This window comes from Apodemus sylvaticus, chromosome 10 (assembly GCF_947179515.1).
Source record: "Apodemus sylvaticus chromosome 10, mApoSyl1.1, whole genome shotgun sequence".
Taxonomy (NCBI): Eukaryota; Metazoa; Chordata; class Mammalia; order Rodentia; family Muridae; genus Apodemus; species Apodemus sylvaticus.
This window is the reverse complement of record NC_067481.1, coordinates 45,205,321-45,229,663: the sequence shown is the minus strand read 5'-3', so window position 1 is coordinate 45,229,663 and position 24,343 is coordinate 45,205,321. Positions and strand designations below refer to the sequence as shown.

General features: G+C 48.2%; 4 protein-coding genes across 6 annotated transcripts; 3 read left to right on the top strand and 1 right to left on the bottom strand.

Annotated features, from left to right (window-relative positions):
* Nucleotides 1–908: 908 nt before the first annotated feature.
* Nucleotides 909–3,855, top strand: Vtn (vitronectin). The gene is made up of 8 exons (XM_052195198.1): nt 909–1,045; nt 1,133–1,252; nt 1,331–1,672; nt 1,750–1,889; nt 2,047–2,203; nt 2,330–2,482; nt 3,117–3,467; nt 3,673–3,855. The coding sequence occupies exons 1-8, from the start codon at nt 982–984 to the stop codon at nt 3,780–3,782; spliced, it is 1,437 nt and encodes a 478-aa protein (XP_052051158.1). The 5' UTR covers nt 909–981; the 3' UTR covers nt 3,783–3,855.
* Nucleotides 3,856–4,804: 949 nt separating this feature from the next.
* Nucleotides 4,805–5,676, top strand: Sebox (SEBOX homeobox). 2 transcript variants are annotated; one of them, XM_052197524.1, is made up of 3 exons: nt 4,805–4,832; nt 4,995–5,155; nt 5,293–5,676. In XM_052197524.1, exons 1-3 carry the CDS (start codon nt 4,805–4,807, stop codon nt 5,674–5,676), a joined length of 573 nt encoding a protein of 190 aa, XP_052053484.1. The 2 variants fall into 2 exon arrangements, with proteins under 2 accessions (XP_052053484.1, XP_052053483.1); XM_052197523.1 differs by having other exon boundaries at nt 4,805–4,851; nt 5,008–5,155.
* Nucleotides 5,677–8,411: 2,735 nt separating this feature from the next.
* Nucleotides 8,412–13,656, bottom strand: Tmem199 (transmembrane protein 199). Of its 2 annotated transcripts, XM_052196934.1 has the most exons (6): nt 13,386–13,651; nt 11,964–12,037; nt 11,261–11,350; nt 10,154–10,196; nt 9,833–9,945; nt 8,412–9,170 (listed from the first exon to the last, which is right to left on the bottom strand). In XM_052196934.1, the coding sequence occupies exons 1-6, from the start codon at nt 13,594–13,596 to the stop codon at nt 9,075–9,077; spliced, it is 627 nt and encodes a 208-aa protein (XP_052052894.1). In that variant the 5' UTR covers nt 13,597–13,651; the 3' UTR covers nt 8,412–9,074. The 2 variants fall into 2 exon arrangements, with proteins under 2 accessions (XP_052052894.1, XP_052052895.1); XM_052196935.1 differs by lacking the exon at nt 9,833–9,945 and having other exon boundaries at nt 13,386–13,656.
* Nucleotides 13,657–13,730: 74 nt separating this feature from the next.
* Poldip2 (DNA polymerase delta interacting protein 2) lies at nt 13,731–24,227 on the top strand. Its single transcript, XM_052194642.1, has 11 exons — nt 13,731–13,967; nt 15,356–15,437; nt 16,536–16,633; nt 18,440–18,536; nt 18,696–18,771; nt 18,982–19,089; nt 19,230–19,366; nt 20,345–20,371; nt 20,563–20,688; nt 22,681–22,760; nt 23,293–24,227. Exons 1-11 carry the CDS (start codon nt 13,807–13,809, stop codon nt 23,405–23,407), a joined length of 1,107 nt encoding a protein of 368 aa, XP_052050602.1. The 5' UTR covers nt 13,731–13,806; the 3' UTR covers nt 23,408–24,227.
* The last annotated feature ends 116 nt before the right edge of the window (nt 24,228–24,343 follow it).

The following is a 24,343-nucleotide window of genomic DNA, read 5'->3' as shown; positions in this document are numbered from 1 at the left end:
TGAAGATCAATGGATTAGTGGAAGTCTCAGGAATGGACTCTGGGACTGGAAAGATGGCTCAGTCTTTAAGAGCACTTGTTCTTGCAGAGGACCCGGGTTTGATTTTCAGCATCCACATGGCATTTCATAATTGTTCAAAACTCCAGTACCAGGATATTCAAAGCCCTCTTCTGACCTCCACAGACACAAGCCATGCATGTGGTGCACATATACACATGTGTGCAGACACTTGAACACAAAACATAAATCTAGAATTAAAAACAAAAAAAAGGAATGGACTCTGGCCCAAAGCTTTAGGAGTCACTACTTCCTATGCTATAACACACAGCTTGGAGAGAGGCCAGAAATGAAGCTTTGTTCTTTTAAGAAGAAAAGAAAACCTCCCCCAGAGTGCTTGCCAGCTCCCCTCCCCCCACCCTCCATCTTGCCCTAAATATCCAACTGTGGAGTGGGGGGTAGGATGGGACAAGCACCTAATCAGGCAGGGATGTGCCTGATCAAACAGTAAACTGATAACTGCTTACGGGAATGAGTTGGAAGCTACTCCAGGCACCAAACGTTTTGTCTGTTCTAGCTCGTGGAATCTCTCAACACCTGATGAGGCAAGGCACCATGGTCCGATTTTATAAAAAGTAAGGCTCAGGGAAACGAATGTAACTGGCTCAGAGGGTGACAACACACGCTTTCTTTCCACCTTCCCAACTAAGCCTGTTATCCCTCCTGCCCATGACCCTACTGACTCTGGTCTTGGCAAGGGTTCTGTTTCCCAGCTCTCCTGGGGCTGGGGTTCTGGGAATGTGACCCTTTGCTGCAGCTGTGTTTGGAGGAGGGGAATGGGGCGGGGCCAGAGGATGAGCAAATAAAGGCAGAAACCCAGGAAAATAGGAACTCTTCTTCAGCCTGATTCTTTTCCCAGGCAGGACAGTGAGACTCCAGGAGCTCCGAGCCCAGCTTGCCAAGGCCCTGGGCTGGAGGCCTACCATGGCACCTCTGAGGCCCTTTTTCATACTAGCCCTGCTGGCATGGGTTTCCCTGGCTGACCAAGGTGTGGAAGGGGATTGGTGGGTATCTAGGGTAATGTAGGGTGGGCAGGTGCCCCAGACTGGGCTGTAAATCTGATTCCCTCCCATAGAGTCCTGCAAGGGCCGCTGCACTCAGGGGTTCGAGGCCAGCAGGAAGTGTCAGTGTGATGAGCTCTGCACGTACTATCAGAGCTGCTGCGCTGACTACATGGAGCAGTGCAAACCCCAAGGTGAGTTCAGGGCTCGCATGGGCAGGCCTGGGGCTCCCGCCACAACTGGACACTCACTACTTCCCCTTCTGCCTGCAGTGACTCGGGGGGATGTGTTTACTATGCCAGAAGATGATTATTGGAGCTATGACTACCTGGAGGAGACCAAGAACAATACTGACACCGGTGTGCAATCCGAGAACACCTCTCTACACGTTGACTTAAAGCCTCGAACTGAAGGAACTACAAAGCCAACAGCCTTCCTAGATCCTGAGGAACAGTCAAGCACCCTAGGTCCTGAAGTGGGGCAACAGGGAGTTACCTTAAGGCCTGACACTACTGATCAAGGGACCTCTGAGTTTCCAGAGGAAGAGCTGTGTAGTGGCAAGCCTTTTGATGCCTTCACGGACCTCAAGAATGGTTCCCTCTTTGCCTTCCGAGGTGACTATGACAAGGTCTGATGGTGGTAGGATCTGCCTTAGGGTCATCTGCTTCTAACACAGTTTCCCCTGTTCTAGGGCAGTACTGTTATGAGTTAGACGAGACAGCAGTGAGGCCTGGGTACCCCAAACTCATCCAAGATGTCTGGGGCATCGAGGGCCCCATCGATGCCGCCTTCACTCGCATCAACTGTCAGGGGAAGACCTACTTGTTCAAGGTACCAGACCTAAGTCTGAGGCAAGGTAAAGGGTGTCATGGAAGTGCCGGGTGCTGTGAAGACAGGGACTCCAGGAGCTGATGACAGTCAGTTTAGGATATAGGACTGCTTCTGTGCCCAGCAGTATGCCCTCACCATTTTCGTCTCTGCCCTTCAGGGTAGTCAGTACTGGCGCTTTGAGGATGGTGTCCTGGACCCTGGTTACCCCCGAAACATCTCTGAAGGCTTTGGTGGCATACCAGACAATGTTGATGCGGCTTTAGCCCTTCCTGCCCACCGTTACAGTGGCCGGGAAAGGGTCTACTTCTTCAAGGGTACTCGGGGTGGGAGGATAAGGGGGCAGGTGGTGAAGTCCCTGTACTATCCCATGATTCCTCTCTGCCTTGGCACTTGCCAGCCTTAGTCAGATCCCTCCTGATGCTAGCTGTTTTGCTGCTCAGGAAAGCGGTACTGGGAGTATGAATTCCAGCAGCAGCCCAGCCAGGAGGAATGTGAAGGAAGCTCCCTGTCAGCTGTGTTCGAACACTTTGCCTTGCTTCAGCGGGACAGCTGGGAGGACATTTTTGAACTCCTCTTCTGGGGCAGATCCTCTGGTATGGAGGGAAGGGCAAGTCTGGCTTCTTTCTCTGGGAAGTGGGTTTGGAGTAGGCCTGGGGTGTGATAGTGGGGGCTCCAGGGGCAAGGGCCTGGAATTGTGGCACCATTGATCAAGAGCTGTTTGCTCTGGCTAGACTTTGCTTCTATTGACTTTGGGGAGGGTGAGGCTTGGCTCTATTTGGACCCCATACCTTGGACTTTGCGTAACACAGCAGAAGGAGGGGCTGCAGCTGGGGGGGTGTAGGAGGGGGCAGATATAAGGGAGTATAGTGGAAAGAGGACAGGAAAAAGCACCAGACAGGGAATCTGAGGGCTGGGGCCTGGGAACTGAGTTGTGTGTCTTAGGCAAGGCATAGCAAATGAGCTCTGAAGGTCCTACTGGAGCTGGGTGTGGTGGCACAAGCTTTTAATCCCAGCACTCGGAGTCATAGGCAATCGGGTCTCTGTGAGTTAAGAGGCCAGCCTGGTCTTCATAGTGAGTTCCAAGCCAGCCATGGGTAGGAGCTGAGATCCTGTTTCAAAGAAAACAAATAGGTAGATAGGTAGGTAGATAGGTAGGTAGATATAATGCCTTCCTGGAGAAATCGAAGCCTGGATCCTCAAAATACATTAACCCCTTCTCTGTTACAGATGGAGCCAGAGAACCCCAATTCATCAGCCGGGACTGGCATGGTGTGCCAGGGAAAGTGGATGCTGCTATGGCCGGCCGCATCTACATCACTGGCTCCACATTACGCTCTGTCCAGGCCAAAAAACAGAAGTCTAAGCGCCGAAGCCGGAAACGCTACAGTTCACGCCGAGGGCGTGGTCGCAGCCGCAGCCGCAGCCTGAACTCCCGTCGTCCATCACGTTCAGTCTGGTTCTCTTTGTTCTCCAGCGACGAGAGTGGGCTAGGAACCTACAACAACTATGATTATGATATGAACAGGCTCGTACCTGCCACCTGCGAGCCCATTCAGAGCGTCTATTTCTTCTCTGGAGGTGGGAGCCCCTTCTACTCCTTAGGCTGGTTTTGGCTAGGCCTTTCCTGCAGGTCCCTGGGTGCTGAACACAGTCTGTGGATCATGACCCCATCTGCCTGGTGGATGTTCAATTTCTCTTCTGAGAAAAAGCCGTTTTCCTTCTTGGGACCAGTGGACAGGACCAGGCAGAAGCTCACATAGCCTCTTTCCATTCTCTCTTTCAGACAAGTACTACCGAGTCAACCTTAGAACACGGCGCGTGGACTCCGTGAATCCTCCCTACCCTCGCTCCATTGCTCAGTACTGGCTGGGCTGTCCGACCTCCGAGAAGTAGGAATCAGCCGCGCTGGGCTTCAGCCGGTCTCCAGCCCTTCTCTCCCAGCCCAATAAAGTCTGTTGGCCCGGAATTTAAGACTACTGTTCTGAATAGTGTGGGCAGCCCTGTCCCCTGCATAAAGGAGGGCAAGTGGGGATCTCAGGACTGATTAGTTTCCCACGTACCCCCACCGGGTGGTTTCTTGGTCCATGTAGTTAACCAGGCCCTCGGAGGACATGAGAAACAGGAGGGTGGAATTCAACTCAGCTTTGCTGTCAGTCATGAATCTGTGAAGCAGTTAACTCCTGAGCAACAGATGGGCAGACTCCCACAACATGAACCCTAATGGGGGCTTTTCTCCAAGTTTCTGTCCTGAGCACAGGACAGGTAGAGAGGGGAGGGCACGAACAGGAAGAGCATGACAGTCGACTCCTCCCTCACAGTAAAGCAGCTCAGAGCATCCTCACGAAGCGGATGCTGTAGATGTAAATGTTTTTGGGAACCCCTGGTTCACCTGTGGAACCTTCCCTAGCTCTAGGATGCTGGATCAGCAGCCCTGAAGGCAAGCTGGTGGTGCCATCTGTTCCCTAGCCCTGCTGACAGGTGGCCACTCCAAGAGCATCTTCATACTATTCAATTTCACTACCTGGCCTTCAGAGAGTGGGGCAGGAATCCACCTTCTTTCCCCTGAAGGAAGCCAAGACCAGGGTACTGAGAATTTTAGGGCACAGCTAAAGCTCTGAGTTTCTGTGGTTGGAGGGAAGAATTTCACAAAGTACAGGATTGAAAGCGGAGACTCAAAGGCTGGGGTCTGAAGGAGGCGTGGCCTGCCTCTTGGTGCCCATCTGGTCCAACCCAGATCTCTATCAACCCCAATCCCGCCTGTTTCCCACTGGTCAACCTCCCTTGAATGAATGCTAAGCCTCTTCCCTCTAGAGGCGGAGCCACCCACTCTGAAAGGCTTAAAACCCTAAGGCCTGAGTCTGGTGTGGGAAATAGCACTGGCATGGCCCTCTGGCTCCTCACCCTGTGTCAGCTCCATGGCCAGTCCTGTGGAGGCATCTTCAGGTGACCTGGTGGGGAAAGGGTGGGTAGGTTGAGGAAGTGTAGCAAGATGGGATGGAGAAGGGGGGAGGGGAAGGAGTAGGGGTTGCAGAGGAGGATCAAGGCTTTGAGGCTGGGTGGAAGCTCTTGCAGGAGTCTTGGTTTGACTCCCATCCTGGGCCACAGGCTGTGCCAGCAGGTTGGGTCCCCATCGGAGAAAGAGGACCACTTTCAGTGTTGGGCAGTTGCTGGAGTTGGAACGGGTATTTGCAGCTAGGCCGTATCCTGACATCCGCACCCGTGAGCATCTGGCTCAGGTAACTCACCTTCCTGAAGCCAAGATCCAGGTGAGTCACAGGAATCAACTTCTGGGCTCAACAGCCTTTTCTCTCTGGGAATCCTGCCCTCAGGTTTTTTTGTTTTTTTTTCTGTCCCACAAAGCTGTGGTGGTGCCAAGATCCATCCCCTTCATCTTCCCTATCAGGTGTGGTTCCAGAACCGCCGAGCCAAGAGAATCAAGGACAGAAAGCCAGGGGCCCTTAACACCAGGCTGGACCTTCCCCCGAACCCCTGTTCTCTTCCGGACACTCCCCAGCTACCTTGGGACCCTGGAACACCAAGCCATCCTCTACACCTTACTAATTCAGCTCAGCAGACTTCAGCATGCCCAGCACAGAGCTCCTGCCTAGTCCCCACATTGGGTCCAGGGCAGAGCTGGCCAGGGGCTAAAGCTGCAGCCCCACGGGGGACAAGCGGGGCTTCAGGGGTTCACTCTTCTTTAGAGCAAACTGTTCCTCAGACTTCCCTGGGCAATCTGTCTGACCTGATCTATTCCTCAGCCATCGTCACCAATGTAGGCCACTCCTGATTTAGGTGTAGCGCTTGTAAGACTTGGCTTTGGCCTTGTAGCCCACAGTCTCTCCTAGGGCAGAACACATAAGAGAACCCTGCCTCTTCTTCCCAGGGAGTGTCTTCTTAACCGTTTAGCTCAGGGACCCCCACCCCCACCCCGCCTAGCTGAGGTCCTGTGCAGTGACTGGAGCCCGGCTCCTACACCCTGGCACTCTGACCCTCTTGTGGGCAATGCCCACTGTCTTGTCAGGAGGTACTCTCAGGGAAAGGACCATATTTTCCCCCTATACTGACAGGTTTGAGCCCCCATCTCCTATTATCCTAGTTGAATGGTCTCTTTCCTCTAAAGGGGCAGCCCCAGTCTAAAAGGGCCCTTCAGGACCTCACATATGCGCCAGGGGAAGGGTACTGGACTGCTGGGACCCACATGTTCACCGTTCAGGGTCCCACCGTCTAACTTCCTGCCACCTGGACAAATTAATCAGAACTGAGGATTTGAAGAGAGAGAGAGTGATATTAAAGTCACAGAAATAGAAGCCTGGGTCTTAGGTTGATTGAATTTCCCCAAAGATCAGACTGGCTGCCCTCTGATGTGGGTTGTGGGGACAACCTGACAGAACTGGGGAAGGGGGAGGGGTTGGTATCACTGTCATCTGTAATACCAACAAATCTCCAAATAAAACAAAACTCTTTGCTTTAATCTGGATTGCTGGGTCACAAATTAATGGAGTTGAGGTCTGTCTGCTTGCCTGGGAAGTTTATCTCCCACAACCAAATCCCTAAATAGGGCCAGGTGTCACAGGCTGCATTGGAATCATGTCCAGCTTTCTGTTGAGCTCAGGGCTCTCCCAGGCTCTGGGGACACATCAGCTTGCTTGCACTCCAGGACATTCTGGTTGCCTCCATCTCTGGAGCTGCTTTACTTTGGAGAGAGAAGCATGGGTTCTGTGCCCAGCCTTGCTGCAGGCAAACCCTAGCTCTGCTATGTAACTAGGATCCTGAAATTTTGTTTGTAAAGTAAGATGGGAAGACTTATTCCCTGTTTGGGGAAAAAATGTAAGAGCTTTATGTGGTGACACAGTTAAAACCCATTAAATGCTAGTTCCTGCTGCTTTATAAAGAAACTCATGAGTAACTAGTAAGGCCCAGACTTCCTGTACTCTGACCACCTGCCATGTGCCTCCCGGGTGTAGAGTACTTTGAATAAAGAAGGGCAGAGTGAGAAATGGCTGAGAGAATTCCCGTTCCTGTGCTGTGAACTGGTCAGCTAATTCTCTCTGCCAGTGTACATGGAAAGGTCCCTGCAGTGTGGCTTTTGTTTAATCACACACACAAGGCATGAGTTAGGTCCCTTGCTTTCTCCAGATGTTAGCACAGTGCCTGGCCTGGCCCATAAAACTGCTGTTGGTAAGAACTTGATACCACAGAAGCTTGTTAGCTTGCGTGGAGGGCCTGGGATCTAGTGGACAATCCCTCCCAACAAAGACCCCAAGTTTACTGCGATACCCTAGGCTGCTCAAGGTCTGTTGGAAGAGATTCTGATGGAGTCAAAACCTCTAGCATTTGGAAGGCTTTCAACTTAAATTCAGATACTTAAGGATATATAAGTAATCTGGTATACAGGGAACATGGGGCATTGAGCCACAACTCCCACCTCACCCCACCCCGCTCCCGACAATGTTTAAAGTGAGACTTTCTGACCCAACCTTTAATAGTACTAGTTATCAGAAATATTGTAGCCGGGCGGTGGTGGCGCACGCCTGTAATCCCAGCACTCTGGGAGGCAGAGGCAAGCGGATTTCTGAGTTCGAGGCCAGCCTGGTCTACAGAGTGAGTTTCAGGACAGCCAGGGCAATACAGAGAAACCCTGTCTCGAAAAAAACCAAATCCAAAAAAACAAAAACAAACAAACAAACAAACAAATATTGTAAAATGCTACTTACACTTTCCTATATGTGACATGTCTCCGGAGTAACAGGAACTGATAAAACACAATTGACAAACTGTCTACTGATCTAGTTAATGAGAAGCTTGGCAAACAGTCGGTACAGAGAGAGGGCTCAGTAGGTAAAGCATTGGCCATACAGCCCGATGAGCAGAATCCACACAGAGCTAGCTGTGGTGGCGCATATCTACAATGTCAGCACCTCTACAAAGCAGAAATGGGAAAGGAACCCTGGAGCATACAGTGCAACAGCAGAACCCAGAGACCTGCTCCAACAATGGACTCCTGAAGGATGCCCTCTGATCTCCATGTGAAAACTCTGGCACGTGTTCCTGTACTTATATTCACATCGGGACGTAAAATATATTTTATAAAATGGAGAGAGAAAAGAGTATAAGGGCACTTCTAAGAAACAAAGTCTACAATAGGAACAGAGCTTGAGGGGACGAAGTGATGGCTCAGTGGTTAAGAGCAGTTACAACTCTTGCAGAGATGGAGGGGCAATTCCTAGCACCCACACAATAGCTAAGTTCTAGTTTCTCTTCTCATCTCCTCAGGTTCCTGTATGCATATGGTACACATACATATAGTCAGACATACACAGGGAGGGAGGGAGGCAGGCAGGCAGTAGGCAGTAGGCAAGCTAGCAGGACAAACAGACCTGCCATGACGGCATATTCCTGAATCCTAGGACCCAGGAGCAGAGACAGAAGTCAGCCAGAGCTATACAGCAAAACCCATCACAAAGGGCAGATATTGAGCAATTCACAGAATTATGCTTGTGTTCTTATAGGACCCAAAATAAATACACTGAACACGATAAATATTTATTGAATAAATAACATCTTTCAAGTGCCTTAAACAGATTCTCTAACTTATCTAAGTTCTGAAAAGTGTAACCTCACAAAGACAATGGGACAATGTAGACATCTTTGGCTCCATTTAACATGAGGGCCATAGCTGATCATCTGATTTCTCTCGGGACATGTTTGACCTCTGGTAAATGGCCTGATATAATTTCCTTTTCTACAAAGAGTTAGCTGCCTGGTTTCTATCATCCACCATTCTGTACCAACTGGATTTTCTTCTACTGATGCCTGTCTTCTGACTACTGGGCCAGTTCAAGGTAGTATAGTCCATTTGGGGGACAGGCCTGGATTCTACTTACTTCTAACAAGAAAAACCAGACTCAGTAGACTGCAGAATGGACCAGCAAAGGCAGATGGGCACTGGACTCAGAAGTTACTGAGATCAGTTCTTTTAGTTTTAAAGAAACACTGTCTGTATCTCCTCTATTCCTCCCCAAGGAAATTCACAGCAGACAGGGCTCCCCAGAGAACCTGGCCTGGTCCTCTGACTAACTGGAGCTGAATACAAAGGGCATCATGGGTTAACTGGGAGTCAGTGATGGGCGATGGACAGCCTGGGGCTCCCCAAACTTCTTTCAGACTCTGATGGTGAAGCACCAGTTACAGCTCGCCCAGTTCTCCTTCCATTGCCCTTACCATGACGTACAGCTCTGCCAGACCTACCACCGAGGCAACGATCAATGCAGCCAGCACTCTCTGCAGGTGGGAAGAATTAGGGAGAAGGGATGTGGGTCAGCACCCAAATTTGCAAACTGTGAGCACCTCTAATGAGGACTGAGATTCCTTAAGTCACCAGTCCCAAAGTCATCAGTTCTCACCTCTGGGTCATGACTCCTTTGAGAGTCAAATGACCCTTTCACAGCAGTTGCAAATCAGATCTCCTGCATATAGAGATTTACACTGTGATTCGTAATAGCAAAATTACAGCTATTAAGTAGCAACAAAAATAATTTTATGGTTGGGGGTCACCACAACATGAGGAACTCTATTAAAGGGTCACAATATTAGGAAGGTTGAGAACTATTGCCTTAAGTTGTACAGGTAATATTGCCTTTAATCCCAGCACTCTGGGATGTAGAGGCAGGCAGATTTCTGAGTTCGAGGCCAGCCTGGTCTACAGAGTGAGTTCCAGGATAGCCAGGACTACACAGAGAAACCATGTCTCGAAAAACGGAAAAAAAAAAAAAAGTTGTGGAAAGGTAGCTCTTGGAATTGCTACCCACCCCTGGAAAGCTAAATGTGTCCCTTGTTGATTGAATAAATATATCCAACTGATTAACCTGTGTGGTTTCACATACATCCTCCCTTTCCCATTAGCTCCAACTAGGGGGCACTTGTCTTGCCTAGTGCCTACTCACCGAGGCCATTTCTGTGAAGATATACTGGCTTCCTAGGTAAGTGCAGACAAAGGCAGCTGCCACTGTGATAATGAAGTTGAAGATGGTGATGACCAGAGCCTTCACTGACCTCACTTTGGAAACAGTTCAGAGAAGAAACATTTAGGTCAGCATTCTCAGGGAGGACTAATTACCTCACAGTCACCTCCCCTATCTACTGTGTTCTCTTCAGAGACCAAGTCTGAATAGCTTAGTCTTGATATCCCATAATAGTGCCGTAGGAAGGGCAGCCACGACCAAAGCCAGGAAGAGGCTTGAGTAGCCTGGGCTCTCAGTACCTACCTTGCTTTCCCAGATCACTGAGAGTTCCTCCACACTGTGCATCCTGGGGGAAAAGTAAGTAAATAAATAAGAACAACAACAACAAAAACAAAACACAAAACAAAACAACAAAACAGATGATTTCAGAATGAGCAGTTTAGAAATCTCTTTTACCAGTCCAGCCTCGGCCCTTTCTATTTTTTAACAAATTAACTCTGCCCTTCCAGGGTTCCTTAGCCTGGGACTTGTATGATCCCTTTTAGATCATAAAGAGGAGGATCCAGGCTCCTGGGACCCACCTACTTTTCTATGTTACAGCAGAAACATGCCAAAGAAGTCCTGTCAGGAAAAAGATGCTATAGGCACACCTGCAATCCTAGAATTTGGGAGGCTGCCTGGGCCACAAAAACCCTTCCTTGAATAAAGAAAAAAGCTCCACGGCTCATATCCATTTCTAGGACATTTAAGAATTAGTTACCAGGCCGGGCGGTGGTGGTGCACACCTGTAATCCCAGCACCCTGGAAGGCAGAGGCAGGTGAATTTCTGAGTTCGAGGCCAGCCTGGTCTATACAGGGTTTCTCTGTATAACCCTGGCTGTCCTGGAACTCATGCAAAACAAAAACAACAACAACAACAAAAAGAATTAATTAGTTACCAGGTCTGGAGAGATGGCTCAGAGGTTAAGAGCACTGGATGCTCTTCCAGAGGTCCTGAGTTCAGTTCCCAACAACCACATGGTGACTCATAACCATCTATAATAAGATCTGGTGCCCTCTTCTGGCCTGCAGGCATACATGCAGACAGAACACTGCATACATAATAAACCAACCAACCAACCAACCTTTAAAAAAAAAAAAAATCAGTCATCATCTAAGCCCAGAGTCTCCATGAATACACTGAAGACTCTTTTTGGTTCACACAGAGCACAGGTCTTACAGTTCTAGAACAGTGTAGAGACCAGGTTCGAATTCCCATATTTTTCTTTTCTTATTTGAGACAGGTTCTGGTTGGTCCCAAACTCAAGAGATTCATTTGCCCTTGCATCAGGAGTCCTGGGGTTAAAGGTGTGTGTTGCCGGGTTTTAAAACTCTGTATTCTAGAACATATACAGAGCAGTAGACCCTTACCTGACAAGTGACATTGCGAGTGATCCGCTTGTACTCCTCATTGGCTAGCTGTATCTTAATCTTCTCTAGCCGGGCAACTAGCTCTGGATTCTAAACAAAAACAGCCACATAAGAAGAATGATAATCTTTTACCTATTTCTTGCTACAGGATATATATATATATACACACATACATATACATACATACATATATATATATATATATTCATTCCAACAGGATATATATATATTGGTTCCAAAGCACACTGTACTCCTAAAGGTGCTGGAACACCTGCATACCTATTATGCTTCCACTGCTTTGGAAAATGGTTTACTGGAGCTCAGTTTTCCAAAGTTGTCAGTGAAGGGTTCTTTCCCTGATCTTAGATTCCCAACAGTTTTTGTTTTTTTTAAAATGCTTTGTACATGCACATAAACCCAAGCAGCAGTACATATGTGGAGGTGAGAGACAACCTTTGGAAGTTAGCCTTTTCCTCCACTATGTGGGGGTCCTGAACATTGAACCCATGCTTGTGTCCCCACTCATTGAGGTATCTCACTGGCCCCCAAATTTTATGTATTTACCAGTGCTAGGGCCTTGTCAAGTACTCTTCCACTGAGCCACATCTCAGCTAGTCCAAATAATTAAAGTATAAGTTTTTAAACCTAAAAGTTCATGAATAAAACCTGCACCCAACTCTTACAGCTCTATTCCTTTACACACCCGTGGAGGCTTCACAATCTCCGGGTAGTAGACTTCACTGCCTTCTAGGAGTTCATGAAGGTATAGCCTGGAATCTGGAAAGAAAAACATGCCACATAATTACCCATGTAGCTGAGGCTGGAAAGTTAAGATGATAAAAGGGGGTAGCCCTAATTTCTACCCAAATAAAACATGGCCACCCCTGCTAACTTTTTTTTTTCTGGCTTTTCGAGACAGGGTTTCTCTCTGTGTGGCCCTGGCTGTCCTAGAACTCACTCTGTAGACCAGGCTGGCCTCAAACACAGAAATCCACCTGCCTCTGCCTGCCAAGTGCTGGGATTAAAGGTATGTGCCACCAATGTCTGGCCACATATATGTTGAGACCAGGTTTATCATGTAGACTAGGCTGGCTCAGAATTCATTATTTAACCAGTCTAACCTTATGCTCAAAAAGATACAACTTGTTGTCTCTTGAATCCTCATGTACCTCATCTATACCAAAGCTCACAATCTCATTGCCTCAGCCCCTCAAATGCTAGGGTTTCAGGTGTGTGCCATGCCCAGCCTCGTGATTATTTCCTTTCTCTCCTTGTGTTTATTCATTTATTTTTCATTTTACTCAAGATAATTTCCAACTAAGAAAAATCTATAACAATTCCACCTAAGTATTTTTTAGTGTCATACAGGTGACTTTAACTGTCAGTTTTTAATTACCCTACCAATAGTAGGTTATTTCTGTGAAAATAACATATTTGTCCTAGACAGGATTGGGTTATGATGCTAAACACTCAAAAGGACACTGTCTCAGAGAATCTTTTTCTAAGGTTCTCTTACATCTGAATAGTTAATCATCTAACCTTTGTACTTCTGGCCAGGATATGTTAATTCTGGCAAAACATGTTACGTGCCAATTTCCCTACCTTAACAGATAAGTATACAGGTCTGAAGAGGAGAAATGACTTCTTTAAAATGTCTAGATAGATGCGACTCTCAGTTCAGATCTTTCAATAGTTCTTTTGGTTACCGTTTCCCTACCCTCACCCCTAAATTGGGGCTTATATTTTCTACCCTTGCATTTGAGATGTAAGGAAAAATCACTTTTCCCAAACAAGAAAAATTCACTACTGATTTATGGCCCCAAAATGGAGAAAATCAATATGGCAGATAGTAATGGGCTAGAATCTCGAGTTCTTGAAAAGCCACATGGACCTAGGTGGATCTAAAAGAGGACTCAACAAAATCTGCAAATACGTTATGTCACACACGAAGATTTTTACGTGAGTTAAGATGAAAGTGGTAAACCTAGGGTTTGAGACGGTTTTGGACTAGATAAATGAGAAATGAGAACTCGGTAAGCACTCGAGAGTGATAGGGGGAAAAAAACGACTCAGAAGGGATTAGATCTGAAAATAAGGCGGAGACTCTTGATTGGGGACCTCTCACTTCTTTCTCTCAGGTGCTGATGCAGATCTCGGATCAGACGGAAGGAAACCAGGCGCCGGGGGTCCGTGATGTTAGCACTGCCCGCGTGTTTCTTTCCCAGAGCAGCCTCGAGCTGGGCACGCAGCTTCCGGGGGAGCTGCTCTCGTTCCAGTTCTCCGCCAGGACCCAAAGCGCGAACGAGCCTTTCGCCTGCAAGCAAGGAGGACGCCATTTCTACCTCACTATCTGATCAGGTGATCCCAAACTCGGACTTCCGCCCACCGGCGCCGGATGTAGCTGGAGGAGCCCACGCGGCCGCGGGGGGCGGGCCCGAGGGCGAGAGGAGGGGCTTAGGCGCGGGGCAGTGTGGGGCGGGGGCGGGACGGCGCCCCGCCGCGGGTCGGGCCCTGTGTCAGCAGCCGAGCGGGCGCTCGGGCGGGACATGGCTGGCTGTGTGGCCCGACGGGCCCTAGCAGTGGGCAGCCGCTGGTGGTCTCGGTCGCTGGCCACGACCCGAGGGTCGAGGCCACTCTGTGCGGTCGGTGGAGCAGGGGCCCTTCCGCCGGTGGCCACAGCGACGACACGAAGGCATCTGTCGTCCCGGTGAGGGACGGAGAGAGGGGACCAGGGAGCCGGGCCCAGAATCTAGGGAGCGTTTTCTACCCAGCCACTAAGGAAGCCAGGAGGCCTGACTCTTCGGGCAACCGGAGTGCCACCTGAGAAAGGGTCCCGATCAGGGAGCCGACATGCGCTGCTTGGGACTTGTGCCAAGAGCAAAGAAGGGAGTACTGCCCAGGGCCCTGGCAGTGCAGGGCAGCTCCGAGGGAAAACAAGTAACGCTTCTTATGCGAGTCCTGCCTCCCTGGCTGGGGTCCCCAACACCTGTAGTGAGCAGCTATTTAATACAACTAGAGGGATTTGCCAGGCCCTTTTGGATCAGTGGTTCTCAGAAATATGCTATTATATGTGGGAAACAAGTGGATTTAAGTGCCTACTTTGTGGGTCCTGTTTCCATGTGACCTTGGGGAGACTGATTTTGCCTTTGTGACTTGGGAAATAGATTAAGGCTGGGGGTGGGTGTAAACAAAGCCTTGTAGGGACCAGACAGGATTGAAAATTTGGCTATGAAGTTAACATTTCCAAAATAACATTACAGTGCTTTGATGGATTGATAGCAAAGTTAATCCTATGTAAAAGGATAAATGATGGAAATGACCTGATAGTGGTTAAGGGAGGTATTTCCTATGTAAGACAAGTAAATGTGAAAAGACACAGGGTGGACACACTGCAGTACTAAGTGTACCTTTGGGAATCTAGAAATGCTAGAGTTTTCAGCACAGGTGAATGTGTAGAATTGGGAGAATCATGCTATGTAGCTAGGCTGCCCAGAACTTGTTATTTTTTTTGCCTTAGCTGTAAGAGCCCTGGGATTACCGATGTGTGGAACCATGTTTGGTTCAGAATAATTTTTCCCAAGTAGCAACTGCCAGGCTTAGTGAGCACACAGCAAGCAGCAGTGGGTAAGAGTGGAGACGGAAGAACTGCTTGCCTCAGAACAAATGCTTTTGGAGCACCTCTTACACACTAGGCATTTCTCTCAGGGAACAAAGTCCTTCATGGGCTCAGGCATGCACACCAGTAACTGAAATGCAGAGTTGGAAGGATGGTTAACATGCTGTGGGAGAGCCGGAGGGCCAGGGAAAGTGTGCATTGAAACAGGATGTGCAAGCTCGGCTTTGGAACTGCTAAGTAGAGATAGGAGGAGTAAGTTTGGAGTAGTTACACAAAACACTGGGAGACTGGGAGACCTTCACCAAGTAGATGCCTGTGGCTGGATCTTGAAGGAGGAAAAGCAGCATCCTGGGCCTTGGCTGCCATTGCCCTGGCCCTGCACAGTGCTAGGGGGCTTTGTCCAGTTGTTTGGTTTTTCCTGACAGAGGACTGCTGTCTTCTTAGGGTTTCACTTGCTTATTCTTTTCCTTCCCGATCAGAAACCGTGCAGAAGGCAAAGTGCTGGAGACAGTTGGTGTGTTTGAGGTGCCAAAACAAAATGGGAAATATGAGACTGGGCAGGTAGGTATTGCGCTGCGTCTGCTCTCATTTTTCAGGGACTGTTCTGTTTCTGAATGGAGCTGGATTGGTCAGGATACTGAACCTCAGTGGCATTTCTAGCTTTTCATTCCTCTTCCCCTTACCCACCAGTCTTAGAGACAGATGCTGTCTGCTGAGCTATGCCCCAAGTTTCAACCCATTTTCATTTTGATGGTAGACCAAGATCATAAATTTTGGGCTTGTTTTGAGGAAGGGTCTTCTGTGTCGCTCAGTTTAGCCTTGAACTCACTCTTTAGCCCATGCTGACCTTGAACTTGCAATCTTGTTCCCTTATGGAATACTTAGGCTACAGGTGTATGCAACCATGTTCAGCTCAGAATCACAAATTAGGAAAAAACATTTTTTTTAACATTGATTTATTTTAATGGGTGTGTGTGCAAGTGTGTATGTGCACATGCCCAGGCATGGAGATCAAAGAACAGCTTGTGAAAGTGTGTATTCTTATGTGTGAGTGCATGTGCATTGGAATCACAAAACTTGTTAAAGATGAGATTTCTGGAGATACGTGTATAATAGCCTTGAATCCCAGCACTCCAGAAGCAGGGACAGAAGGATCACTTCAATTTTGAGATCTAGTATAGTGATACTCTTAAAACACAGTAAGAGGAAGGAGATACGGCTTACCTGGGAAAGGCACTTGCTGAGGATGCCTAGAAGTAAAGGTGGAGGGCAGAACTGATTCCATAGTCACACAGACCCAGGGAATCCAATGCCTCTGACTTCCTTGGGTCTCTGCACTCACATGCATTGTACCCACATACAGATCCTAAAGATCCTACAGATCCACAGAGCTAAAAGTAAAACAAATCCTTAAAACAAATATAATCAGTGGCCTTACAATGGACTAAAGGAGGGCAGGTCAAGGAACGTTCTCTGGAGGCCAAAGGTGACCTGAAGGGTGTGTGGGGTCAGCCTGGTAACAGGCATGAGAATACTTCAGTTGTCTGGGTTAAGTAGAGTCTGAGGGCAAAGCTGGGATGACTGCTGCAGCTCCTTACCAGGCCCACCTGGATGGATCTGCTAGACAGCAGGCTCACCGAGATCTTTCTTCCCTCCTAGCTATTCCTCCATAGTGTGTTTGGCTACCGAGGGGTCGTCCTGTTTCCGTGGCAGGCCAGACTATATGACCGAGATGTGGCTTCTGCAGCTCCAGAAAAGTAAGTTTCCCTGTCTTGTCTCATGGTGTCCTTAGGTAGCCTGACTTGTGGCAGACACACGCAGTTAGGATACAAATTTGGGCTTTAGAAATAACCCCAAGCAGCCAGGCAGTGGTGACGTACGCCTTTGATCCCAACACTTGGGAGGCAGAGACAAGCGGATATCTGAGTTTGAGGCCAGCCTGGTCTACAGAGTGAGTTCCAGGATAGCCAAGGCTACACAGAGAAACCCTGTCTCAAAAAACCAAAAAAAAAAAAAAAAGAAGAAGAAGAAGAAAGAAAGAAATAACCCCAAGCCAGGTGTGGTACTGTACACTGTTAATCCCAGCACTGGGGAAGCAGAGACAGGAGGATCTATGTGAGTTCAAGGACCGCCTGGTCTACAGCAAAAAAGCCAGGCCTTTGTAGAGAGACCCTGTTTCAAAAAACAAAACAAATAGGGAAAAAAAACCCAACCAACGAAAATAAAATAATCCCAGAGTATTTCTCTGACACTCATCCCCATGGAGACAAAAGTGCTTAATTCTAAGTCTGTGGGGTCCATCTCTTTGGGCCTCAGCAGGATCTGTCTGTCCTTCCTTTTATAGACCCCTGCTGTTCTTCCTTTTTATGATCCAAACCCCAGAGAATGTTTTAGGGAACGTTTTTTTTCCTGACAGGGTTTCTCTGTGTAGCCCTGGCTGTCCTGGAACTCACTCTGTAGACCAGCCTGGCCTTGAACTCAGAAATCTGCCTGCCTCTGCCTCCCAAGTGCTGGGATTAAAGGTGTGCACCATCACTGCCCGGCTTAGGGAACAGTTTTCTTGATTTATTTTCTTTCTTTCGTTTACTTCTTTTATTTTAAAAAAAGATTTGTTTTTATTTTGTGTGTAGGAACGTTTTGCTTGGATGTGTCTGTGCACAGTGCTCAAGGAATCCAGAAGAGGGCACTGTGTCCTCTGAGACTCTAATTAGAGATGGTTGTGAGCCGCCTTGTGAGTGCTCGAAAGCAAGCTAGGGTCCTCCGTTAGAGCCGCAGTGCCCTTTCAACACAGCCGTTTTCTACCCCTTCTCCTTTATGATTCTTACTGCCTTTACTTTTTGAATTATTTAAATACTATTATGTAGCCTTGGTTGTCTTAAACACATGAGATCTGTGTGCCTCTGACTATGTCAACCTACTGCTGAGGAGGGTATGAGTGACCACACCAGGCTATTCTTGGTTCTCCCTTTCTAAAGATCTTATTTTTATATAATGTGTATGAGTGTTCTGTCTGCATGCACCTCCGTGTCCACTTTCATGCAGCGCTCCTGGAGGTCGGAAGAGGGTATAGATTCTTTAGAACTTGAGTTAAAGACAGTGTGAACTTCTTGTGGATTAGGTCCTCTGGAGAGCAGCTGGTGTTCTCAACCACTAAGCCCTCCTTCCATCCCTGCTTCTTTGTTTCTTGATTTCCAGTTGGAAATCTTTCTGTTAAACTCACATCATCACTGGAGTATATTAAAAGAAGGAAGTTCCCTAAATAATCACAGCCAACCCTGAGGTGAAAGAAGTGTAAGATCCTTGTGGCCTTGGGGCTCAGGTAACAAGTGGACTCTTTTGTCTTGGCCCTCTTCAAGAAGGTGCCAGAGCAGTAACTGCATGGCCCTGGAGGCTCCATGTCTGTCCTGACTGGGGAGAGGCTGGCTGGAGGTGTGTTGATAGAGGCCAACGTAAGCCAAAGCTCCTTCAGATCACGAACCAGCCCGTTTAGGAGAGGAGATGGCAATTAGCCAGGCACAGCTTGTACTTCTCTGGGGTGATTTGGGCTGCTTCTCATCCCACAGAGCAGAGAACCCTGCTGGCCATGGCTCTAAGGAGGTGAAAGGCAAAACTCATACTTATTATCAAGTGCTGATTGATGCCCGTGACTGCCCACATATAGTAAGTAAGCAAAGTGCCTGGACCTGGGGTCCTCCCCATGGGTAAGGTTTTCACTCATTTAGGGACAAAATGGGGTCAGAGAGATTGGGTCAGCTGTGGGCCTTAAGGCCTCAGGACTGGGTGTTAGTCAAGGAACCTTTGAATCACCTTTTGCTTTAGTCTCAGAGATCTCAGACAGAAGCTGTGACCTTCTTGGCTAACCATGATGACAGCCGGGCCCTCTATGCTATCCCAGGTAAGGAGTTGGCATCCAAATGGTACCTGAGGAACAGGGGTCTGGTGTCTGAGGGAGAGAAATCTGATGTCTTGTCATTTGCTGGGAGGGATCGTGGTACTGAAAACTGTGGTGCCAGGGTTGCTTACCTTGGGCAGGGCCAGAAGGTATTTCCTCTCAGTCTCATTCCTCTGCTCTGTGAGTCTCACCAGCTCTGCCTCTCTGTGCCAGGCTTGGACTATGTCAGCCATGAAGACATCCTCCCCTATACCTCCACGGATCAGGTTCCCATCCAGCATGAGCTCTTTGAAAGATTTCTTCTTTATGACCAGACAAAAGGTAGTCTCTCGGGAAAGGGAAAGACCCTTTCTTCCAGCAGAGTATCAGAAATAACTAGGAAGGAGTTTCTGGGAGGGGCAGCTGGAGAGTGAGTGGCATACCTAGGATTCTGATCTGGGCTAACCCTTTGTCTCTTCCAGCACCTCCTTTTGTGGCTCGAGAAACGCTACGGGCATGGCAAGAGAAGAACCACCCGTGGCTAGAGCTCTCTGATGTGCACCGGGAAACTACTGAGAACATCCGTGTTACAGTCATCCCTTTCTACATGGGCATGAGGGTGTGTGCTACCCTGGGCTTCTTCCTGCAAGAATAGCCCCAGATTCAGTGTAGTATCCTCGATGGACTAAAGGGTTGGGGGTGGGAGTGCATCTAAACCTAAACCCTCCTCTGTGCTTCTGTTTTCAAGTGCTCATGTGCATGTGCAGGGTAGGGTTAAGGTAGGCTCTTGATAATGGCCAGCACCATGACTTAGAACAGGAAACCCATAGACCAAGAAGTAGTCCTTCAGGCCAGCTCCATCTCCCCTCCAATCGAGGGAATCTTTCTTGTGAGAAATATATACATACTTGTCTAAGTCAGGGTGGATTGATTGTCACACTTAGTATTTAGTAGCTGAGTGTTGCCAGGCGGTGGTGGCGCACGCCTGTAATCCCAGTACTCTGGGAGGCAGGGGCAGGTGGATTTCTGAGTTCGAGGCTAGCCTGGTCTACAGAGTGAGTTCCAGGACAGCCAAGGCTAGACAGAGAAACCCTGTCTTGAACAAAAAAACTAAACCCAAAAAAACTAAAAACAAACAAAAACAAACAAACAAAAAACCCAAAGTAGCTGAGTGTTTACTGATCTGTGTCTTGCCTCACTGTAAGCTAGGCCTGCAGATCCAAGTATGAACAGTAGACGTCCTGCCTGTCAACACTCAGACACGGGGTGTCGGCATGCATCAGAGCACGACAATGAGGGCTGAGAGGACGGGGCCCAGGCGACCGTGAGGAGGTCAGGGCTGGCAGGGACTCTGTGGAGAACAGAGCCGTGTAGTGCATTTCTGCTAGCATCCAGCTCTGTTGATTTTGACAGGATTGTAGAGGGGAAGAGAGCAGGAAGGATGCGGGGAAGCTCTTGGTCATAGTTCTATCACATTCATCATTGGCTCCAGATATTCACAGCTTAATCAGCCTCTGCCACCTTCCAGGAATACTTCACTTGAAATATGTTGATTGGAACAGACTTAAGTCTCATCCTCAAACTTTTCTCCCTCCAGGAAGCCCAGAATTCCCACGTCTATTGGGTGAGTGTCTCCCTTGGCAGGAATGGTCTGAGGATGGGACGGAGGCTTAGCGCTTCCCTCTTGGGCAGGGTGGATGCAGCCATCCTTACTGATAAGATGTAGATGTCAGCCTTTGTCGTTTTTACTCTGGAATTCTGGGTGGGCTGGCCCAAGGATCATTCTTCCTCAAACATGAACTCTCTCCCTCACAGTGGCGCTATTGCATACGCTTGGAGAACTTGGACAGTGATGTGGTACAGCTCCGGGAGCGGCACTGGCGGATATTCAGTCTCTCAGGGACCTTGGAAACAGTGCGAGGACGAGGGGTGGTGGGCAGGGTGAGCATCATTGGGTCACTATGGCCTAGTTGCTGGTCCTGTTAGCAGGCCTGGGAACTTTGGGTATGTTTTCTTCCTCTGTGGTATGGACAGTGTGTGTTCCTGTATATGTGTGTGTTCCTGTGTGGTTGAAATTTTATAACAGCTGTATGGGGCAGATTGAAACCTGTTTCACAGATGAAGCTAATGAATAAGAATTGGGGATGCAGCTCAGTTGGTAGAGTGCATCATGAATTTGACCCCAGCACTGCACTAACTGAGCATGGTTTTTGTGCCTATAATCTTAGCATTTTGGAAGTTTAGGGTCATCCTTGACTGCCTGGGATACATGAATCTCTGTGTTGAAACACATACCTCTGGAAACCTGGTCCTCTGCAAAATCAGCAAGTACTCTTAACTGCTAGCTGTCTTTCCAGCTCCAAAGCCCAAGTACTTACTGTTGAGTAGCATGTCTTTATTAAAATGTCTCCCCACCCTACTCCAACATTTGGGGTCAAACTGAGGGCTTTATGCATGTTAGGTACTCTAGCTGCTTCATACCCAGAAGGTATGCCTTTTAAAAGTTTGAACTTATATAAGAGTCAGAAGGATCAGAAATGTAAAGCCATATTTGAGCTACATAAAATACTTGAAATCAGCCTTGGTTACATCTCATGTAGATCCTGTTGTTTTTAAAACAACAACAAAACAACAACAAAAAACCCCCAAAACTATGGGCTGGTAAAATCGCTCCGTGGGTAAAGGTGCTGTTCGTTGCCAAGCCTGTTGACCTGAATTTGGTCCCTGGAACTCACATGGTAGAAGGCACTGACTCCCTGACATTATCTTCTGACTTCCATACATCAGACAAGTTGTATGTATATGCATGAATGAACACACACATACACACACACTATTAAACACCTCTCCCCAATAACAAACAAAAGCACTCTGACTTTGGATCATGCACCAACTATGTCATGTCTCCTTGCGTTCATACATCTCCTGGTTCTTTTTTTTTTTTTTTTTGGTTTTTTGAAACAGGGTTTCTCTGTGTAGCCCTGGCTGTTCTGGAACTCACTCTGTAGATCAGGCTGGCCTAGAACTCAGAAATCCACCTGCCTCTGCCTCCTAAGTGCTGGAATTAAAGGTGTGCACCACCACGCCCGGCCATCTCTTGGTTCTTGATTTTATGTTCCCTGCCTATACTAACTACCCTGTCTCTAGAGAGATAAAGTCACAAGTATATTAGTGTCGTCCAGCATCATTGTCGGAGACTTGGAAAAGTAGAGGGGCAAGTAAACATGGCTTGGGCTGGGTGTATGGCACACACCTGTAATCCAGTACCCTAGAAGTTAAGACATGACTATTGTTAAGTCTGAGGCCAGGTTGGGCTACACATCCTTTGAATAAAACAAAAACCCTAAATGGGGCTTGCCTTCAAATTTCAGCTATATATTCTATAATTTTGGACTTTCATTTTGTTTTGTTTTTAGAGACGGTGTTTCTCTGTGTAGCCCTGGCTGTCCTGGTACTCTGTAGACCAGGCTGGCTTGTACATCCTTCTGCCTTTACCTTCGTAGTACTGGGATCAAAGATGTGTGCTTTTACACCCAGCTTGGGCAAATTATGTAACCCAGTGTTTCTAACTGGTAAATTAGGGATCACAAATAGTTACTATAGTACTTCATGGTCACCAAGAGAATAAAATCAGCAGGCAGAGGGCCTGCTGTTGTGTCTGGTACTTGTTCGTGTAAGTGAAGGTTGGGAAGATGTTTTCAAAGAAAGTCTGCTTAGTACCTACCCCTTGGTGCCCCATTTCCTTTTCCTAGAGACAGAATAAAAGCTTAGGTCATTGGCCATGATATGGGAGGAAGTCCTGAAAGATGGTCATTGTAGATGTGTCTGCTATCATGGTTGTGTAAAAGGAGCATGTAGTCAATATATGGTGGCACCGGGGTGCAGAGAATCTTTTTGGGACTTGGCCTGATCCATTTGCCTGCATTCTTTTAGGAACCAGTGTTATCCAAGGAGCAGCCTGCATTTCAGTATAGCAGCCATGTCTCTCTGCAAGCTTCCAGTGGACACATGTGGTGAGTGTATGCTGGAGTATATGTTGCTCCACTCCCAGAAACTGCCAGTTAGAAAGGTGAGCGCTGGAGCTGGCTGTGGTGGTTGTACACCTATAATCCTAGCACTCGGGAGACTGAGGTAGGGTTAGGCGTTCTAGGCCAACCTGAACTACTGCCAAAAATAACAAAAACGTGTGAGCAAGCTGAACTTATGGTCAGTTCAGCAAGGGTCCTGGGATGAGCACAGACGGCAGCTATTCATTGCTGTGTGGTGCTGTCTCTTCCTTACAATTCATGCCTAAGGACTTAGGTCCCAAGCCTTGAGGCTGAATTGCTAGTGCACTTAGGGTCCGCCCTTAATCTTGAGTACATGGGCAACTCGTGTAGTAGGTATCCAAGTGGTTGTGCTCTTTGTGTGTGGTCAGAGGTTCTTGGATCTCTGCTTAGATTATAATTCCAGCTCTGGCTCCATCAGAGGACATGGGGCCACACAGTTCAAGAGGCCTTTCAGTTGAGACCTTACTCCCTCTAAACTAGCTTCTCCAATCTTTAGGGGCACATTTCGTTTTGAGAGACCTGATGGCTCCCACTTTGATGTCCGGATCCCACCCTTCTCATTGGAAAGCAATAAAGATGAGAAGACACCACCCTCAGGCCTTCACTGGTAGGCCAGCGGAGGTCCAGGTTGGCCCTAAGAACAACAGCTCTCAACCATAATTGCTGCAGAACTTTAAACCTCCCTACTGTGGAATTCTTTTTTTTGGAAGGAGATTGTAACTTTTCTTGGAAGACCCACATAAGACTCCTCCAAGGTTGGCCCCTGCCCAGGCTCTGCCTACACCATGTTCCAGCAAAGCTGTCAGGGAACTGTGTTCAGTTGTCACATGTTTTCTGGAATGTGAGGTGTGGTCAATAAACCAGTGCTCACTTGGCCACCATGGCCATTTTGTCTCCAGGGTCTCAGGCCCCCTTGCTGGCCCTTTAGGAACTCTTAGCTGCTTTTCATGCAAAATTTCTCTAGGGAGCTGCTGGCTCTGCTAGGGTGTCTTCCTCAGAGGCTGGGCATCTCCTGGGGCACTGGTTAACAGTGGACAACACTGGACTAGGCTCTTGGTCTCTTTACCCTCTGTCCAGTGTAGAAGAGGCCAGCAGTTAGAGTTGGACTAAAATACGGAAACCCACCAGCACCCCTGGCTTCACTCTCACTAGGAGAAGAGTGAGGCAAAACCAGTCAGGTTTCCTGGAGTTGTGGGCTTCTGAGCATTGAGCAAAGTCTGTCAAGCATCCAGACCACAAGTGCAGGAATTCAGCCAAGAAGCAGCTTAAGTTATGGTCAGTGACCAAGTCAAGCTGCTTCCAAGCTTCTTTCAGGTCAGCTGGAGCCAGAGGATTGGGCTGCATTTTGCCCCAGTTCTTAGGATTCCTTCACCACTGTAGTCACTGTTAGAGGTCCTTTCATTCTTGCATTATTAAATCTCAGTTCCAGTCCTTCTGAGTATTGTTCTTAATCTTCCACCAGGGGGAGTGTGGGTCTGTAGGACCACAGGGGAAGGAGTCTTGACCTGCCTAGCACACAGGCCACTGAGGGAACAGAACCGCCAGGC

What these genes read in the sequence shown, in the direction of transcription:
- Vtn (XM_052195198.1), top strand. Translation starts at nt 982, where the DNA reads ATGGCACCTCTGAGGCCCTTTTTCATACTAGCCCTGCTGGCATGGGTT. An exon ending in GGAAGACCTACTTGTTCAAG is followed by an intron (nt 1,890 to 2,046) that starts GTACCAGACCTA and finishes TCTGCCCTTCAG; the next exon opens with GGTAGTCAGTACTGGCGCTT. An exon ending in CGTCTATTTCTTCTCTGGAG is followed by an intron (nt 3,468 to 3,672) that starts GTGGGAGCCCCT and finishes TCTCTCTTTCAG; the next exon opens with ACAAGTACTACCGAGTCAAC.
- Sebox (XM_052197523.1), top strand. Translation starts at nt 4,805, where the DNA reads ATGGCCAGTCCTGTGGAGGCATCTTCAGGTGACCTGGTGGGGAAAGG. An exon ending in GGTGACCTGGTGGGGAAAGG is followed by an intron (nt 4,852 to 5,007) that starts GTGGGTAGGTTG and finishes CTGTGCCAGCAG; the next exon opens with GTTGGGTCCCCATCGGAGAA. An exon ending in TTCCTGAAGCCAAGATCCAG is followed by an intron (nt 5,156 to 5,292) that starts GTGAGTCACAGG and finishes CTTCCCTATCAG; the next exon opens with GTGTGGTTCCAGAACCGCCG.
- Tmem199 (XM_052196934.1), bottom strand. Translation starts at nt 13,596, where the DNA reads ATGGCGTCCTCCTTGCTTGCAGGCGAAAGGCTCGTTCGCGCTTTGGGT. An exon ending in TCAGCACCTGAGAGAAAGAA is followed by an intron (nt 12,038 to 13,385) that starts GTGAGAGGTCCC and finishes TTTTCTTTCCAG; the next exon opens with ATTCCAGGCTATACCTTCAT. An exon ending in CTCGCAATGTCACTTGTCAG is followed by an intron (nt 10,197 to 11,260) that starts GTAAGGGTCTAC and finishes CTTTTCCCCCAG; the next exon opens with GATGCACAGTGTGGAGGAAC.
- Poldip2 (XM_052194642.1), top strand. Translation starts at nt 13,807, where the DNA reads ATGGCTGGCTGTGTGGCCCGACGGGCCCTAGCAGTGGGCAGCCGCTGG. An exon ending in CGAAGGCATCTGTCGTCCCG is followed by an intron (nt 13,968 to 15,355) that starts GTGAGGGACGGA and finishes CTTCCCGATCAG; the next exon opens with AAACCGTGCAGAAGGCAAAG. An exon ending in GCTTCCAGTGGACACATGTG is followed by an intron (nt 22,761 to 23,292) that starts GTGAGTGTATGC and finishes TCCAATCTTTAG; the next exon opens with GGGCACATTTCGTTTTGAGA.